The sequence below is a fragment of the Neofelis nebulosa genome, chromosome 7 (assembly GCF_028018385.1).
Source record: "Neofelis nebulosa isolate mNeoNeb1 chromosome 7, mNeoNeb1.pri, whole genome shotgun sequence".
Lineage (NCBI taxonomy): Eukaryota > Metazoa > Chordata > Mammalia > Carnivora > Felidae > Neofelis > Neofelis nebulosa.
The window spans coordinates 32,025,841-32,044,138 of NC_080788.1; the positions used below are offsets into that span (position 1 = coordinate 32,025,841).

General features: G+C 57.0%; 1 protein-coding gene across 5 annotated transcripts; it reads right to left on the reverse strand.

The window, feature by feature from the left end:
* Nucleotides 1-72: 72 nt before the first annotated feature.
* LMAN1L (lectin, mannose binding 1 like) lies at nucleotides 73-18,170 on the reverse strand. Of its 5 annotated transcripts, XR_009263955.1 has the most exons (14): nucleotides 12,893-18,170; nucleotides 9,924-10,078; nucleotides 9,688-9,795; nucleotides 9,539-9,597; nucleotides 8,112-8,211; nucleotides 7,597-7,717; nucleotides 6,687-6,742; nucleotides 5,956-6,088; nucleotides 5,500-5,651; nucleotides 4,302-4,369; nucleotides 3,088-3,211; nucleotides 2,336-2,463; nucleotides 865-1,050; nucleotides 586-686 (listed from the first exon to the last, which is right to left on the reverse strand). XR_009263955.1 is itself a non-coding variant. In XM_058737040.1 (13 exons), exons 1-13 carry the CDS (start codon nucleotides 13,296-13,298, stop codon nucleotides 492-494), a joined length of 1,836 nt encoding a protein of 611 aa, XP_058593023.1. In that variant the 5' UTR covers nucleotides 13,299-18,170; the 3' UTR covers nucleotides 73-491. The 5 variants fall into 5 exon arrangements, 4 of the variants coding, with proteins under 4 accessions (XP_058593023.1, XP_058593025.1, XP_058593024.1 ...); XM_058737040.1 differs by lacking the exon at nucleotides 5,500-5,651 and having other exon boundaries at nucleotides 73-686; nucleotides 865-1,047; XM_058737042.1 differs by lacking the exon at nucleotides 586-686 and having other exon boundaries at nucleotides 762-1,047.
* Nucleotides 18,171-18,298: the final 128 nt, after the last annotated feature.

Here is an 18,298-nt window from a genome sequence, read left to right on the forward strand (position 1 = left end):
CCCCAAACCCCTCCTCACGGGGGGCGGGGGGCATGCACGGGGCTGAGGAGGCTGGACCACGTGCCCGCTCCGCACTCCCGCCTCCCCCACGTGCCTCCTTCAACGCCAAGCTCCGCCTGGGCATTGCTAACAACGGATTAGGGCCTGCGCGGGGTGGGGTCGCTCCCCAGGGAAAGGGGCTGCACTGATGCGCGTCCAGAACCCTGTTTCCTACTCTCCCCCCCACCTTCCTCCTCTCCCAGGTCGCTGATAGCCAGGATTTCAGCTGGCAGATCCAAGTCGCAGCAAGGGGCAAAGATCCAGCCCTGGGCCCTACACCATCCTCTCCACCCCGCTGCCCCAGCAGCTGCCCAAAAGAGCTGGACGCTGGGAAAGGGAGACCAGAAAGCGGGAATCCCAGTTATGTCTCCATGGGTTGCCTCAGAGTTCTCCCTCATATGCCAGTTCTGCTGACCCCTAGAGCTACAGGAAGTGGGGAGGGAGAGAGTTGTTCATGGTGATGCTGGCTGGGCTGGGCCAAGAGGGGCACCTGGAGATTCCACTCTTTGTTCTGGGGACAGAATTACCACAGTTGTGACTCCCTCTCGATCCACAGTCCAGGGCTCGAGGCTTGTGGGGTATCTGGTCTTTTGGCAATCAGACCAGTCCTTGATGTCCTTGCCTGCTTGGAGCCCACTCCCAGCTACCTATCCAGAGCAGGTGAAAGCCTTCAGAGAAATTAAGGTAAAGCCAGAAGGTAAATGAGCATATCAAACAAAACGTGGGGAGATGGAAATCACCTTTAATGAGATTGGAGCTACCCAAAAGCTAAGGTGTGGGCAGGAGCTGGGCACCCAGAAGGAGAAGTACCGGCCAAACCCTCACCCCCTGGGCACCATCCACTTCCTGGGGAGATTCCTTCAGGGCTTTGAGGTGAGTCATGCGTGTGTGCTGGAGGAGAGAGGCTGCCTCCTCAGAATCCCCAGGGCCCCAGGAATGCGTGGTGCAGGACACAGAGGAGGGCTGCCTGTGGACAAACAGTCCTGAAGGCTCTTGTCCAGCTCCTGCCTACTGCCAGGGAAAGGAGAAGAAGGTTACTTGGATCTCTTCCTTCAGGGCTCTTGAGACCAGGCTTCTACATTCACCTCTCTACCATCTCTCCATTACAGCCTCCCTTGTTCTAAGACCTTCTATGGCTCCCTTGGCCTGCCCCATCAGGACCAGACTCTTTCCTTGGCATTCAAGGCCTGTCTAGGTGGCTCCAGCCTTATGGCCACCGTCGAACTCGTACATAATGCATAAGCTTGTCATCATTTCCACTTGGTACCTTTGCTATTTTTACCTGGAGGCTGTCCCTCCTTCTACTCTGCTTTTAAAGCTCAGCACACTTCACTCCTCCAGGAGCATCCCAGACCACACTGATTCTTCTTGTCTTGCAATTCCACCAATAAGGACTGTCAGTCCGATTTCTGAGCACCTTAGCACACTCACCATCTCTAAATGTTTCATTCATTCAACAAACACCCGTCAAGCAGAATTAGTGACCTCCTTTTTGTTCTCTTTTAAATTCTCTTTTAAAGGGCGCCTGGGTGGCGCAGTCGGTTAAGCGTCCGACTTCAGCCAGGTCACGATCTCGCGGTCCGTGAGTTCGAGCCCCGCGTCGGGCTCTGGGCTGATGGCTCGGAGCCTGGAGCCTGTTTCCGATTCTGTGTCTCCCTCTCTCTCTGCCCCTCCCCCGTTCATGCTCTGTTTCTCTCTGTCCCAAAAATAAATAAAAAACGTTGAAAAAAAAATAAAAAAAAAAATTTCTCTTTTAAATTCTCTTTGCCCAGTTTCACAAACTGGTCCCACCTTTTGCTTTGACACTGAACTTGACACTTTTTCTCCAGAATATTGTGCTTTTTTTTCATGCTTCCATGCCTTTTCTTATCCTGTTCCTCTGTATTGATGCCTTTACTTATCTTGTCAGGCTGGAAAACTCCTAGTTATCTTGACCCACATCCAATGTCCCTTCTAGTCAATTCCTTGATCTCCCTAAGCTGGGTCAAGTGCTTTTTTCCCATACTGTTACAGCCCCTGAGCTCCCTGCCATTATGGCACTGACCAGATAGGGTGTGACTATCAGTTACTCATCGGTTTCTCACATTAGCAAGTGAGTTTTGTGAGGGCAGGACTTAGATGGGCCAGTAGAACTTGTTGGAAAAATGGGTCCTAGCCTGGGTGCTGCTCCTTGCCCCTGGTAGACCAGGCATGTTACCCCTGGGCCTCAGTGCCCCGTGTCTCCAATCGAATGGCTATGACCCAGAATCAAGAGATGTCAAGTAGTATAGCATGTCTCAGTCATGGGAAGACCCACCTGAAGTGCACGTAACAGAAGAAGCCTATAGTCTGAATGAGGAGGAAGAACAAGAAGATGCTGGGCCGCAGGCACGAGGAGGCTCCTGGGGGTTGGCCAGGTGGGCGGCGGTTCTTGGCTGCCGCTTTCTGAAAGGGGACATTCTAAGGTCCTGGATCGGCTTCTTACCCAGAAGGAAAAAGGGGACCTGGAATCTGGGCCATGTGTGGGCTCTATTTCCCTCCCCCAGGCTTGGGGCACCCTGGTTCTCATCCAGGGAGCTTGGAGAGGAAGCTACTTCCCCAACCCTAGCTCCCCTGGCTCCATCTGTGGGGACGGCTGGGAAGGCCTGGGGCCAGGGATCACCAGGGGTCTGAAGGCTCTAGAGATGAGAAAGAAATAGAGTGAAAGACAAGGTGATGGTGAGGGCCGAAGTAGGAGCAAGATGGGCCAGGGACACAGGGAAGAGAAGGTTCCACCATGGATCTCTAGTACTGCCATTTCCCTTCTGGTCACTGAAGGGGTTGGACCAAATGGTCCCCAGGGTCCTGCTGCCATTGAGAGTCTGTGGGACTCTCCAGAGTGCAGAGAGGGCAGAGAGAAGGTGCGATCTGTATCACAGACACAGGCACAGATACAGGTGTGCCTGTCAGCAGTCCCGGGAGGGGAGTGCAAGGGCAGAAGGGGCCTGGGGACGCAGAAGTCTGGAAGAAGGGGGCTGAGCCAGAACTTCAAGGATGGGGCCCCCATGGCACCCCTTCCTTCCCCCTTACCAGTGGGCCCCGAAGGTCCTTCTGCAGGAGGCCCAGGATCTGGGCCAGCTCTGAGAAATGATGCTTGGTGCCCACAGGCAGATAGAAGAGCTGGGCTTTTGAGACCACGTGGGCAGCTGCTTCCCTGGTGGGGGGTGGAAACCAAGGGAGATGACTCATTATCTCTTCTGGTTGCACCCAGGCCTCCTAACCATTTCTCACAATCCCTAACGGCAGCACCTGGTGGGAAACAGGCACCATCCATAGGGCCCCTTCTTAGGGGCTGGTCTTACCCCAAACCTTCTTCCTATATCCTCAGACAGCTTTAGCTCAGAGAAGGGTCTTCTTAAAGTTGTCTGTTTCAACTCCAGGCTCCCTGGGCTTTGTTTTCCATCCCCAGGCCCCAGGGGATTTGGTTCCTCTCCCTCTTCCCATCTTCCCATCCCCAAGCATCTAGATGTGGGTGAAGGACCCAGAATCCAGCACCCAGCCTGAAGCTTCCCTGCTCTGTAGCATCAGGGTGACTTCCCTGTCCCCAGAGCCCCATGGGTAGCTCCCTGGGCTTGGCCTAGAGTGGGGTGCTGGGAGGCCGGAGGGGGGCAAAAAGAAGTCAGGGACTGCCCTCTTCAGCTCGGCCTGATCTTGGTTATGGTTCCTCCAAGAACGCCATCAAAACATCCCCTCATGGGGCGCCTGGGTGGCGCAGTCGGTTAAGCATCCGACTTCAGCCAGGTCACGATCTCGCGGTCCGTGAGTTCGAGCCCCGCGTCAGGCTCTGGGCTGATGGCTCGGAGCCTGGAGCCTGTTTCCGATTCTGTGTCTCCCTCTCTCTCTGCCCCTCCCCCGTTCATGCTCTGTCTCTCTCTGTCCCAAAAATAAATAAAAAACGTTGAAAAAAAAATTAAAAAAAAAAAACATCCCCTCATGCCAGGAGCCGTCCCTGAAGGAAGGCTCAGATTTACTAACTCTCCCTGGGGAGGGGGTTTGTGTCCCTCCCCAGGGAGAGTTACTTTTAAATTAGGATTTTCAAAACTTTAAACTTGATTCAATTAAATTCAGGTCAACTGGACAGACTTAACTCTGCCCCCGCCCTCCCTGTGTGCCAGGCTTTGTGCTGGATGCTCAGGAAGTGAGGAAAGGAATAGGGGGCCAATGGAGGAACTTGAGGCTGAGCAAGTGGGTGGAGCCGGACTTCTCTGCCCCTCCCCAGAACCCCTCTTCGCAGGTGCCCTTACCTCATCTCTTGCAGGTCCTGGAGCAGAGTCCTCTGTCCACGGAGCAGGGCGCTGACCTTGGCAGAATCCTGCAGCAGGGCCAGCCTGTTCTCCAGGGCCCAGGCCACAGCCCTTCTCTTCTCAGAGTCTACCTTCCCGAGGACACTGTAGCCCTCTTCCTTCTGGAACGCCTTACCACCTCACCTGGCCCTTCCTCAGTTTGGACATTATCTGACACGTGGAGTTTATCCCCTGTGCATCTGGGCTTCTGGATTCCCCCTCTTCTCAAATCCCTCCCCCTGAGGGTCATGGGCTTCCTCCCCCTTTCAGAAGTGGTTCTGCCCTTAAAGGAGGCAGAGGCCCAGTCCAGTCTTCTACCCACTGCCCCCCTCTCCCCGACCCCAGCCGCAGGGCACAGTCCAGGATGGGGCCAGTGCCGAGCAACTCTCAATGCTTAGGCCTCTGTCTCGGTGAGTGGCCTGGAGAAGTGGCTGCCCCTCTCTGGGGTGGAGAGAATCTGGCAGCAAGAGTTCTGGGCCTGGAAATAGGATCATAGAGGCCTAGCCTTGGAGTGTGGCCCCATCCCCACTCCCCCACTCCAGCAGCCCAGCCTCAGCTGCTCTGGCCTGAGGACACAAGATGTAAACCCTGAGCTGCCAGAGCCCAGCAAAGCCCACAGGAGCCGCCGGCCTCTTCTGCCTGGCATCTAACAGCTTGACTGAGTTCAGCTCTCGGGCCCCAGGCTGGGCGTGCCACGGGGCATGACTGTTTGGAGGAGAAGCCAGGGTGGCAGTGGAGATAAAAACGAGGATTCTGGTGCGTCTGAGCATTAAGCAAGCCGTATGGGAACCAAATCACATGTGGAGCTACATGCAAATTAGCACCCAGTCTATTTCTGGCGCTTGTCTACAGACCCGTGTCCAAATACCTGGCATCTCCTCTCCCCGGCCCCGGCCGCGTGGATCCGTGGGCATTTGCTCGTGCAGGGCTACCCTCCTGTATGCTCCCCCGCCTGGCAGGTCTACCCCCTCCTGCAACCTGCAGCACTGCACCCCTGCCCTCCTTTCCCTCCAGACCTTGGGGGAGACTAGATCCTAAGTATAGTGCTTGCTCCTCTTTCTGGACAGAGGGAGCTCACCGGTGCCAGGAACCCAGTGGCTAGGGAGCTTGCTTTTCCAGGCCTGCAGGCAGGGCCTTGGGTGCCCAAGGGGCCACTCACCCAGGCTCCCTCAGGCCTGGCGTGGCCTGGGGTCCCCAGGTGCTTCTTCCACTGCCTCTCGGCCTGGGCCAAGTGTCTGGAGAGACCCTGGAGAGCCTGCAGGATCTGGCGGTGTCTGCCCAGCGTCTCTTCCAGGCCAAGGATCCTTTTCCCTGGAGATTGGGGCAGAGCTGGGCCCGGTAGCCCACTGCAGTGGGGTAGCAGATCCTATCTTTTGGGGCTTATTGGAGAGGAGGGGCAGAAAGACATGGCTTCTGCCTCCAGCCGTCCCCCAGAAAGTTGTGTCTGGGTGGTGGGGTGGGGATCGGACAGAGCCTGGGCCCCGGGGTCTGCTAGATATGGCCTCCTTGAACCTTCGTCTCCCGATTGGTTAAAGCACTCCTGATTCCAAGGGAAGAGGATCCTGTGATGCTCAAATGGACCCCTACTTCCCCTGCCTGCTCCCTGGGTCCCTACCCTCTTCCTGGACTTCGGAGCTCAGCTTTGGGATCACATCCTCCCTGGTGCCCAGGGCCAGCCTTGCCCGAAGCCCTTCCAGCTGCTTCACCAGCCGGAGCTGTTCCATCTCCAGAAAGGGCAGTGGGGGAGGCTGGAGGAAGAAGACCAAACTCAGGCCTGAGACCCGTGGGAGAGCTGCGGGTGAGGGGAGCCTTCCCACGGGGCCTCCACAAGCCCAGTTCCGCTCCCGGACCAAACACGCATCCCACCCAGGGAAGAAGCACCCCGGCCACCAAGCCCTGTGGTTTCAGGCTCTGCTGCCACCGATCCCCCACGCTTATGTCTCCAGCTGCCGCCCAGGCCCCAGCGGCTCGCCCAGGACTCAGACCTTTGTCTGTGCTGCTCCTCCACTCAGCTACTCTCTCTGCCTTTCAAGCTCATGCCTTCCAGGTGGCTTTCCCTGCTCCCCTGGCTGGTCAGGACCCGTCCTCTGTGCTCCCACAGCCCCCTGATGGCCTGGGAGGTGCTTCAGGAATGGGGCCTAGCTCTAGGTCACCTCTGGCCCCCTGCACTGCCCAGCACAAGGCCTGGTCTGAGCAACTCAGAGAGAAAGAGAGAGAGAGATCAGTAGACATAGCGGCTCGAGTGACAGGGCTGACTACACCATGACATAGAAGCATCTGGGGCAGGAAGGGGTCCCTGGACTGTCCCCCAGCAATCCCTGAAGGCTGACCCAGGGATGGCATCACCTTTGGATCCGGCTCACTCAGACTGAAGGTCAGGAAAGACAGGATGTCATGGTCATCTGGAAGGGGGGGCAGAGAAGGGAAGGTAAGACCCCCGCCCTTGCCCAGCAGCCCACTCACTCCACCCTCACCCCCCCGCCCCCGCTTTCCCCCCACCCGGCTCTATTATATTCCAGGCAGGCAGGAGATCTGGGTGACTCTGGGCCTCTCTAACCTTCGTCTTGCTCACTTCATGGGAAAGGTGTGAGGGGCAGACAAGCAGATGGGTGGACTGTGAGGGTTGACCCACACGCAGAGCCAAGGGTGGGCCCACACTGAGTGGGAAAACTGGACAGTTCTGGGCTACAGCCATGGCAACAGAATGAGTGACACCCTCAGGCCCCAGAGTGGCAGAAGCAACCATATGATGGCCACCTCCTCAGCATGGCTCTGAGACCGTGTCCCTTTCCTCCTTGGAAACCTTCCACTGCTCCCTAGTGCTCACAGTCTAAAGACTAAAGTCCGAGCCTTCAAGAACTCCCACCCTCAGACTGCACCCTGCTTGCCAGCTGTGGGTCACTCCGTGGACTCTTCATTATGTTACACCCCTTTGCGGTGTAACAATTTCCTCAATGTCCTCATGGCTGTCCCTCTTCTACTTGCCCCACAGTTCCCAGCTTGGGGCACTTATGGGGCCATCACTGGAATAAAAGCTTCTTGTGCTTTATCCTATTTGAGACTTTCAGCAACTCTGCAAGGCAGACATGACCTTGCCCCGATGGTAACAGAGGCCCAGAGAGGGCTCATGACTTGCCCAGACCACACAGAGAGGAAGTGGCTGGCCCCACACCCAGAGCTCTTTAGAAGGCGTGCTCAGGATGTTTCATTAGGTACCATTCCTCTGCTCTCACCTGCTCAGAAGGAAGGCCCTCACCTGCCAGGGTGCCAGTGGCTGCCGAGACCCCAAAGAAACCTCCAGGAGCCAAAAGCAGTGGACCCACGTCAACACAGACCTCATCTAAGTCGTTGGGAGTGAGGCCACTGTTCAAGGACACCTGAGGGGCACAGAGGAGTGAGCCCCTCGCGGTTGGAACCCCCCACCTCTCCCCTGACCCCGGCAGCGGGTTATCATCCCCACCTTTGAATCACTGGCTTCCCTGGTTCTAAAGGTGGGCAAGCGGCCACCCAGCTTGGTGTCAGCATGGCGTGGAGGGGCACGCTTGCCTGGTCTCACGCTAGCCCTCGTCAGTATGTGCTCTGGGAGTTAGGAGTCTGTGCAGGGAGGAGGGTCCCGTGTGGGTGCCACCTGTATGTGTCGGGCCCCTGTGTGGTGTCACAGGCACGGGTGTGTTGGGGCCATGGGCACTCACATAGCAACTCCGTAGCTCTGAGTCCTATAGTTTGCACTCCCTGCCCAGAGAATCTGAGAAAGCAGGAAGGGCTACTCACCCGCAGCCTCTGCCCCCAGTAGGTGATCCGAACTCTGAGGGGGTTCGGCAGGTTACGGAAGTCCCGGTGGCAGGAGCCCAGCACCCCGCTGGCTGCATCCCTGTGGGCACTTGGAGTTCAGCCAGGCCACACAGGATGCAAGGCCTGGACAGTGGGGGTCGTCCCAGGGGCCCTTCTGCCCAGGCCTACAGCACGCCCCCACCCCCTTGCCCCACGGGTCACCCGGGATGGAACGTGTCCCTGTTGTCTAGCATGAGTCTCCCTTGCTTCTTTAGCAGGAGAGAGGGGAGCTGGAAAGCAAGCCTTGCCTGGCAGAAGACGCCAGGGCCTTCCTGTGACTCTTCCCTAGGGGGACAGAGCCTGGAGCAGCACTGGAGCTCTGCCCTCAACCCCCCGGGCCCCCCACCTCTTCCACTGTCCCCCCCACCCCAGACTCCTCGTTCCCCTGCGCCTCTGGGGAGGGCTCCTCTTTCCTCTTTTTTCTGCCAGACTCAGACTGCAGCAGGACAGACTCAGGACAGAGGATGGGAGCCACGTTCTGTGGGCCCGAGAGGTCCCAGGTTTCTCTGGGCACACAGACAGCGCTTCCACCTGCGGTTAAGAGGGAGGCCGCACAGAGCAGGGAGAAGCCAGGTCTGCGATTTGCACTCTGTGTGACCTTGGGCAAATGACCACATCTTTCCAAACCTGAGCTCCCCCGTCTTTAAAATGAGGATAATAATTGGAACTAGCTCATAACATTGTTATGAGGGTTAGCTAAGACAATGAATGTAAAGTGCTTGGCGCTGTGCCCCGCAGACAGGTAAGCTCTACTCCATAAATGCTAGCAATTATTCTAATTGTTATGAGCTAAGGGATGCGTGCTGGGAGACACTGAAGAAGGGCCTGGATGGGATGGGAAGCCTCGTCATCATCATCGGGGAGAAAGGGAAGGCTCTGGCAGGCAGGCGGCTGGCTCAGGGGAAGGGCGAAGACCATCTGACCTCAAAGCTTAGCTCTGCGAAGGGCTCTGTGACCTTCGGCCATTCACTCCACCTCTCTGGGCCTCAATGCCCTCACCTGTAGTTGGGGACTAATGATCTCCCCTTCTCAAGAGTGTTGCTGATCAGATGAGACGGTGTGAGTGGCAACACTCAGTACAGGCTACGCCCTGTGTCGTTTCATGCCCCATCCCCCAACCTGGGGCGTTAGGTTGAATGAATTGAGGACTCAGTGGGGCAGTTCCTGGGAAGAGCACGCAGACTCTGGTCCCCGTCCTAGAGGAGGCACAGCTGGGACAAGCGAGAGGCGGTTCCAGGGCAGCAGCCATCAGCTCAGATGAGTCCCTGTCAGAGGCTGGGGTAGGGGCTTATGTACACAGTGTGGGTCACCGCTGAGGCCCTTGGGGCCCAGGAATGGGGTAGGGGTGTGCCCGGACTGGCCCTTACCCACGCGGCTCGTAGGAAGTGTGCGCATCACTGGCCAGTACACGGATGATGGGGCTGTTCTGCATGGGAGGTGACAAGCAGCCTCAACTGTGGGCTCAGGGTGGAGGGGGAGCGGAAGGGGGGGAGGGGGACAGGAGATCACTACTCACCTGGGTATCCTCGGTGGAGGAGTCGAAGAGGATCCCGATGCCGTCCCACGAGGCCAGCCCCTCCAGGACAGAGCCTACTTGGCCCCTGCCCCGGGTGTACCACACGGCCTGTGGGTCCCCAGCTGCTCAGCCCGGGGCGGGGGGTGGGGGGAGGGCCTGCAGGACACTGAACCTCGGGCTCACCACCCACCTCCCTGACTCACCCCCTCTGCCGGGCGTGGTTTGGGGCCACTCACCATGCCCTGGGCTCCCCGCCGCCCTGGCCCAGTCACCCTCATCTGCACATGCACCTCCCAGGCAGAGAAGGGGACAGGGGCCCTGCTCCACACGGCGCCACTGCGGTTCCGCATGGATGGGGCCAGCCGCACTGCCTCCAGGCCCAGTATGGCATCTGTGGACGGGGGCAGCTCAGGGCCAGGGCCCCACCATCCCCTACGCCCCCATTAGTCTCACTCACTGGCCTGGGCTGGGCTCTGGGGCAGGAAGGAAGTAACATCAAGGCTTGCCATTAAATAAGAGGTGGGTAGTCAGATGCAGGAGAAGTGGGACACGGAGCCCAGCAGGGCTGGCAGGGCCTCTGCCAGGGGGCGGATGCCTTCTCACATAAGCCTCACCACAAATCCGTGCCGCCTGCTTTTCTAAGACCCCATCTGACACATGAGGAAACTGAGGCTCAGAGAAGTTAAGGAACTGAGTGGATTGGAACTCAGCTCCATCTGATTCCATAGCTTTGAATGGCACGGGTCCACTTCCATGTGGAGTTTTTTTTGTTTTATTTCGTTTAAAAAAATTTTTTTTTTACCTTTATTTATTTTTGAGAGAGAGACAGAGCCCAAGTGGGGAGGGGCAGAGAGAGAAGGAGACAGAATCCGAAGCAGGCCCCATGCTCTGAGCTGTCAGCATAGAGCCCGACGCGGGGTTCAAACTCACGAACCGTGAGATCATGACCTGAGCCGAAGTTGGACGCTCAACTGACTGAGCCACCCGGGCGCCCCACATGTGGAGTTTTTTTTCGATAAATACAGTACGATAGCGTAAATGTATTTTCTCTTTCTTAGGATTTTCTTAATAACATTTTCCTTTCTTCTCCGGCTTACTTTATACCGAATATAATACATACAACATAAAAAAAAAAAGTGTTACTCCATGGTCTATGTTATTGGTAAGGCTTTGGTCGACAGGAGGTTGTTAGCAGTTAAGCTCTGGGGGAGCCGGGTTATTATTATACTCGAATTTTCCACTGTGTGTGGGGTCGGCGCCCCTAACCCCTGCGTTGTTCAGGTGTCAGCTGTAACACGTTTCTCCAACAAGAGACATTTGCGTCCACCCCTTTCTTTTTCTCAGGGGAGGAAACAGGCCCCGTGAGGGAAAAGGACACGCCCGAGGCCACTAGACACAGGAGAGTACTTTGCGAGAACAACCATGTTGGGGTTTAGGACTCCAGGCTGTGGAAGCATGGAGAGAGACTCCAGTATGGCCCATTGAGGCGGGGGCGTGGGGTGGGGCTCCGGGTGCAGGTCCCCAGGGGGCATTCCAAGGTGAGGAAAGCCTGAAAGCAAAGGTGACAACTGGCTGACAAGACTGTGAGGAAAGGGAGTGTGTGTGAGAGAGAATTCACAGAGGCCGGGGGTGGAGGAGACGAAGGAAAGGGGAGAGAAACTGAGGCAGGTTTGGCAGGAATCAGAGGGGAGATCAGAGGCTTCACCCCAGCTGGCTCCCCACCCCTCTGGGCTGCCAGCCTGGAACCTGGCCCAAGGCCCAGTCCCTGCTAGGACTTTCCGGAGACTGCTAATCCAGGCTGTTTGCTCAGCAAAGGCCAGGGTTGGGGGCAGGGAGGCTTGGAGGCTGCAAGGCCAGGAGTCCTGGGGGGCCTTAGAAGCCACCACTGCCTCCGAAGTAACTTGTGGGAGGCAAGAATTGCCCACTGTATACTATACTTACGCATTCAGCTCTATGTGGATTGTTCATGAGGTCTCACCCCAAAGTGTGGGCTCCCTGAGTCTGACTCAGCCCTGTGTCTCTGGCCTGGGCACAGAGGGGCATGGTGGGAGAATTCTGGCAAACGGATGAGTGAATGAGTGAAGGAATGAATGAATGGACGGTAAGCTTATCACTGCGTGATCTTGGAGAATGTGCCTCTGCTCCCCGCTGTGGTCTGTGACACGCCAGACTTGACAAGGCCCCCGGCAGTGAGTGCTGTACAGGCCCTGCCATCCTAGGCTTGAGGCAGGGCCTGGCTTGGTGCTGTGAGAATCAGCCCCTTCCTTTGTTTACCTCCTGTGCCTCTGTGAGGGAAGATTGGGCCAAGACCCAATCAGAAATCATGCCGTTCTCAGAACTTACATCTCACAGACACAGAAATACATAACGAATCTGCTTTCTCTTTTTGTTTTGCCTGCTAGGTGGCTCTGAACCAGATCCATGGCCCAACTCTGAAGGGTGGGCAGACCTCACAGCATATTTTGGCCACAAGCCCTGTTCCTGGATTCATTTCATGCCTCCGGCCCTAACCCTAAATCTCATTCTTCTTGCTCATTCCTAATTTAAGCTCCTCTCTACTGCATAGGTCCTTGTAAGTCCTCAAAAATCCTTAATGAACAAGATCAAGTAGAAGACAGACTCCTTGTAGGTCTGGGTTTGGAAGTTCCTGAAGTTAAGATGCTCTTGTGCCTGCTTCCACCCAGCACACACACAGGGCAGAGCTGGTGCCCTCTCTGGCAAAGCAGCTGGCCATGAGGGTGCCTCCCTTCGGGCAGTCCCCCTGTTCTCGTGGACAGCCGCAGGCCTGGCAGCAAGGAGCAGGGAGAAGGGAGGTTGGTGCTGGTCCCAGCTGCCTTGTGTCTGCGTGTCTGGGACTCAGCACGTGAGCATGTGTGTGTTTACGGGTCCAAGGGGCAGAGGAAGGAGAGGGGGTCCAAGGAGAGGCAAAAGGAAAAGAGAGAAATCCTAGGGCAGAGAACGAGAGAGGCAGAGAGGAGAAACGGAGACCGGTAGATGGGGTGGGATTGTGGTGGGTGGAACGGGAGACAAGCCTGGGAGGGGTCCCGGGGCGAAGGTCCTGCCTGCCCCAGGCCTGGCCCCGTCTTGGGCAGAGGCTGGTACCGGCAGGCCCACTCTTCCCCAAGTCACAGCCACCCAGAGCTGGTCAGCCCCTCCAGCACTATGAGGGACCCTGGTCATGGCTGGTCCCCACCCCACCCCTCACCTCCATGATGACTCCAGAAGGGTATTCCAGCCCCAGGCAACGCCAGTCTTGGTCCTTTGAAGCTGAGCTTATACTCAAACCTTCTCTGAGGAGGACTGGCCCCCACGGGGTTGTGGGGGCCCACGAGCAGGAGGAGGAGAAGGCAGAACAAGGGATCAGGGCCCCTGATCACCAGCATTGTGAAGGGAACTGGTGTCTGGGCCCCTGAGTGGAGCCGCAGCTGGGAGGCCAGGGGAGGGGCCCTGGGGACGGGGCCAGGTGGGGAGGAGCTGGTTTCTGTTGGCACTCCCCTCTCTCCCTTCAGCCCCAACAGACATCCTATTCCTTCTAGGCCTGACCTCAGGCCCAGCCCCTTCCTCATCTCCAGCCTGACCCCTGACCTGTCGCCCACCTGGCTCTGCCCCATTCCTGGGCCCTGGCCGTCTTTCCACCTCTCTTCAGCTCCGGCAGCCGTAAGGCCTCAGGATCATGAGGACAGGCCCCAGCACTCAGCAGCCCTGGCCTCTCCCCTTGCTCAGGACGGGCCTCCACATCCTGCCTCCTTCCCGCAGCTAGGTGTCCCGACTATCTCGTCATCATCCTGCCAACCCCGGACTTCCCCGTCCTGCTCGCTCCGCTGTGGTGCCCAGCTCTGTCCCACATTTCCAAACACACATGGAAATGCCTCCGGGCAGCCCGGTTTCCTCAACACGCAAATGACACGAAGAGAAGAAAGGGAGTCTTAACAGACAGAGCAAATAAATGCCATGTGTGGACTTGTTTGGAGCCTAATTTTAACCCACCAACTGGGGGGGGGGGGCGGATGAGACTGTTGGGGAATCCGAACAATGAATGCTTGATTAAATTAAGGAATTGTTGTTAAAGATTTTAGGCGTGATAACGGTATTGTGGTCACAGTTTTTAAAAAAGGGTTTTGTCTCTTAGAGAAACGTACCAAAGCTGTACAAACGAAGTGGTAAAATGTCTAGGGTTTGCTTCCAAGTATCCCAGAGTTTGGGGGCAGCGGGGTGCGGAGGGCACAGGACTGGTCTGGAGCTACTGTTCACGTGGGATGGTGAGGATGTGGGGGTTCATTACAGTCTTCTCCCTACTGCATATGTTTATGTGATTATATCCATACTAAAAATGTTTTTAAAAAGAAATCCTATATTTCAAATCTTTTCACGCCAATAAACGTTCGTTTTCCAGAGTGGCTCGTTTGCCAAGAATTCTGGCTAGCTGAAGTTTCACTGTACTTTGTAAGTTCCCAGTAGGATGGAGTTACTGAAGCTCTACCAATTAATTAAAATCAAGGCTGTAAATGGAAAATTTCAGGACATGCTAAAGGCAAACCTTCATTTCTCAGCAGTAAGTAAGCCCTCAGCCGCCTCCCCCCCACTCGCCCCTCACCTCCATGGCCACGCTGCGGAAAGGCAGGCCCCAGTCTGGTCCCACTCCCTCGCCTGTCACTCAGTCAGTCCCCTTCTGGCTCCGGCCCCCACTGCCCCATGAAAACTGCTCCAGCAGGCCTGACGGTGACCCTGTTCTTTGCTTCTAGTGCATTACTTCTCAACCTGTCTCTGCAATGAGGGATGACGTGAACATCCGCTTCCTCGTCTCCCCTCCCCTGTGCTCTGAGGAGCCTCCTCGCGCCCCGCAGGACTCCCCTACCTCTGACGGCCCCCTTAGCTGCTCCTTTGCCACTGCTCTCCCTTCCTGGCCCCGCACACCAGGGCTCCCTGTGTTTGCACCTCTCTTCACTCTCCACGTGCTCCCTGGCCAAGTTCACCTGCGTCCATGTCTTCTAGCCGTGGATCCCCAAACCTCTTACAGTCAACCCGGCTTCTCCCAGAGCCTCAGGCCTGAATGAATGTCTAACTCTGCAGGGGACCTCTCTGCTTGGATGTCACGAAGGCCCCCAGACAACATGTCCAAACGAAACTCGTGTTCTGCAGCCTCTGGCCCATCCTGGTCCAGGGCTAGGGTCTCATGGATGGCAACCCCCACCTTGTCAAGCCTGAGCAAGCTCTTCAATTTGTTCTTGCTACTCTTATATTGCCTTACCTGATCCTCTAATCCCCAAGGCTTTTCTTTATCTGTACAATGGGGCCCCGAGAGTCGACTGGAGGGGGACGCGAGACGATATGTCTAATGTGCTTAGAACACAGGGCCTGGCAGACACTGAGCACTCAGCTCAGTAAAACGTCAGCTGTGTTCACCTTCCTTCCACCTCCTATGGCTTCCCCAGTCCAGGCCACCACCAGTCCCCTCCTGCCTGGCCACCATAGCCTCCTCGCTGTCTCCCTGTCCCCCCTCTGGATGCTCCCACCCCCAGGGCCAGATTATAACCAGAATTATTTTTCTAAAATGCAGATCTGACCACACCACTCCTTGCTTGTCCCTGAACACAATTGCTCCTGGCCACCTTTGTATGAAGTTAAATTCATGGGGCCTGCAAAGCCAGGTGGGCCTGGGCTCTGTTCTCTCTCCGGACTTACTTCCTCCCAAAAGACCCTCATTGGCTCCTTGGGCCCAGCCACGCTGAAGCACGTCATCTGGCCAGGGCACCTCAGCACCTTGGCCTGGGCAGTGCCCCTCCTTTGCCAGAAACACCTCATTCTCTGTCCCTGCCTGACCTCTGCATGTTTGAGAAGCCACCTAACGCCTCCCGCCTCCTCCACCTCACCAGACCTCTGGGCACCAAGTTGAGCCTGAGTGGGATCCCTATTAGTCACGAACAACTTGAGGGTAAGAACTCCATTTTGCTCATCTATGATACGCCAGCGTCCAGCACAGAGCGGAAGAGAAGGATGGGAGAAAAGAAAGGAGGGAACAAAAAAGCCATAAACCAAGTGAGAGAAAGGAAGTAAGGAAGGGATGGGGAGGACTCATACCACCAGGCGGAAAGCTTGGGAGCACCTGGCTACCTGAGCCTGCGTTCCCGCAGCCCATCATCTGCTGGACACTGCCCTTTCCTGCCCCTCCCTGCTTCCTGCTCCTGATCCGTGGCCCATTGCAGGTTTCTGAACCCGAGCCAACGGTCAAATGTGCCTTCAGTGAAGTCAGGTTGGGAGCTTGACATCGGCCGTGGTGAGAGTATGCCACGGGGATCAGCAAACTCCAAACCAGAACTCCCTGCCATGCCACCCGGGGTCTGATTATTATTGTCACCGGGGCGTCGCCCATGGGTCCCTCTGTCCTTCATCAGGACACGGGCTCCCATTGCAGGCACACGCCCTTGTGCTCTAAGGAAGGCTCCCCTTCGATCACTACCATCCCTGCACCTCCATCTTCTCTGTCTGCTCAGCACATGGGTGCGGCCAGAAGGTAAATGTCATTCCCTTTGGCATCGGATCTGCCCAGGCCTCTGCCTCCTTCCAATCTTCTACCTCATCCTCTTTCCTCTTCTTACAGCTGGATCTCCCAAGACTGGCGACCTTCCCACATCGCTCGCACCCTCCTCTAGCGAGGCCTCAAATCTGCACCCCTGCAAACTCAGGTTTTGCTGATGTCACCGGCAACCTCCTCATGGCTAACACCGGCAGCGGGCTCCGGTCTTCTGGGAAGAGGGGACCTGCTGTCCTGTCGCTCACCTGTCACAGGGCACTCTGCTGCCTTCCTCTCTGTATCTGGCCTGGTCAGCCTCCTCTCCTAGGCCTTTCAATGTTAAGCGCTCCCCCAGGCATGGTCCTGGGACCTCTCCTCTTCTGCTCGTCCTCCCGGTGACCTCCTCCTTGTCCGTGGCTTTAGATCCAAGCCACATGCTGATAACTCTCAGATTCCCCTCTCCAGCCTCTGGGTTCCAACAACTTGCTCATTGCCTCTTGGCAGTTCACAGGCACGCCTGAAACTCAGCACGTCCTTAACAGAACTCAAGATGTTTCCTCCAGAAGAGGAGTCTCCTGGTGCACCCCCCACCCCCAGCCATCCTGCTTATCAGGGGTCACAGTGGCTCCTCTCCCTCCTTCGCCTACATTATGAATCCATTGGCAAGTTCGCTCAGCTTTCCCTTATATCCCTCTGGAGGCCATCCACTCCCACCGTCCTCTCCTACACTCATCAGTCCTCACTGTGCTCCCAGGAACTTCACCAGGAGCTCAGAACTGTCACGGGCTCCCCATGGCTCTCAGTGTGATAAAAGCCAAACCCTTGCCCCAGCCTCCCTGTCCACCTCAAGGCTCACCGCCCGTCTTCACCATCTTCCCAGAGACCTCAGAACAAGCTGTCCTGCCTCCTGTCCCAGCCTCTCTTCCTGGAATGCTGCTGCCCACCCCCCCCCTTACCCCCCCACCTCCCGATCATCCTTCTGATCTCAGCTTACGTGCTGCCCCTTCCGGGAAGCCCTTCCTGACCTACAGACAAGATCTGACCCCCACGTTATACATGTCTTTTTCCATAGCACGCTATCAGTTTGTAGTTGTCTGAGTGATTGTCTTCCCAACTGGAAACTCCACCAGGTCTATTTTGCTCATTGCTGCATCCCAGTCCTGGCACAAAGCAGGTATTCAAATGTCACTGAACGAATGGTCTGGTCTTAGAAAAACGAGCCTCGCAGTGTGCAGAAGGGACGGACTGGGGGAGGTGAGGAGGCTCCTGCTCTGGGCTGGAGGGCAGGGGTGGGGGCAGACACTGGCGGCTGGGCTGCAGGGGGCTGAGGAGCAGACACAAGGCACACTACAAAGTCAGAACTCCCTGGATTTCAGGTCCTGCTGGCTGGGACAGGGCTGAGACAGGGTCAGAGCCTCAGCTGCCAGTCTCAGGGAATGAAATGAGCCTCCCCCAACCATTATAGCTTCCGCACTGACCACAGCACCCGGGGAACCTGAGTAAGGGGAGGAAATACGGTGGCTGGTGCTCGTTCTCCATCTGTGGTCCCCCAGGTGAGGTGGGGAAGCCCCCCCCCCCCAACTTCTGTATCCTCAGGCACGGGGCTGGGCACACGTGAGGGGACAGGGCAGCGCTATTACATCGTAGGTGAGTCGTGAGAACCACCGGCAGCTCAGAGCCTCCCCCTCCCTCACTCTCCAGGGTCAGGAGACATTTGATGCAGGAGACATGTATGTTGCCTCCTACCAGGGGGACCCCACTTCCATCCAGTCAGGCTCGGCTTCCGCCCTCCTTGTGCTTGAACAACGTGGCAGCCGAGGCGGCTGGGACCCTCAGACCTTACCCTGTGGACCGGGTCCCAGCAGGACGGTGGGGGACGGCGGGTGGCGACAGCTCCCCCACGGCAGACACAGGACACTCGCTCGTGCAGCTGACACAAAGCGGCGGCTACATCTCCCGGCCGTGCTCCCCACCCCCCTCCACTCCCAGGGCAAGCACAGCCCCGCTCACAGAGACAGGGGGATGGACAAGATGGCACGGGGACAGGGGGCCGGGCGGGACGGGCAGGCTCGGCGGAGGAAGCGCCGAGGCCGGGCAGCG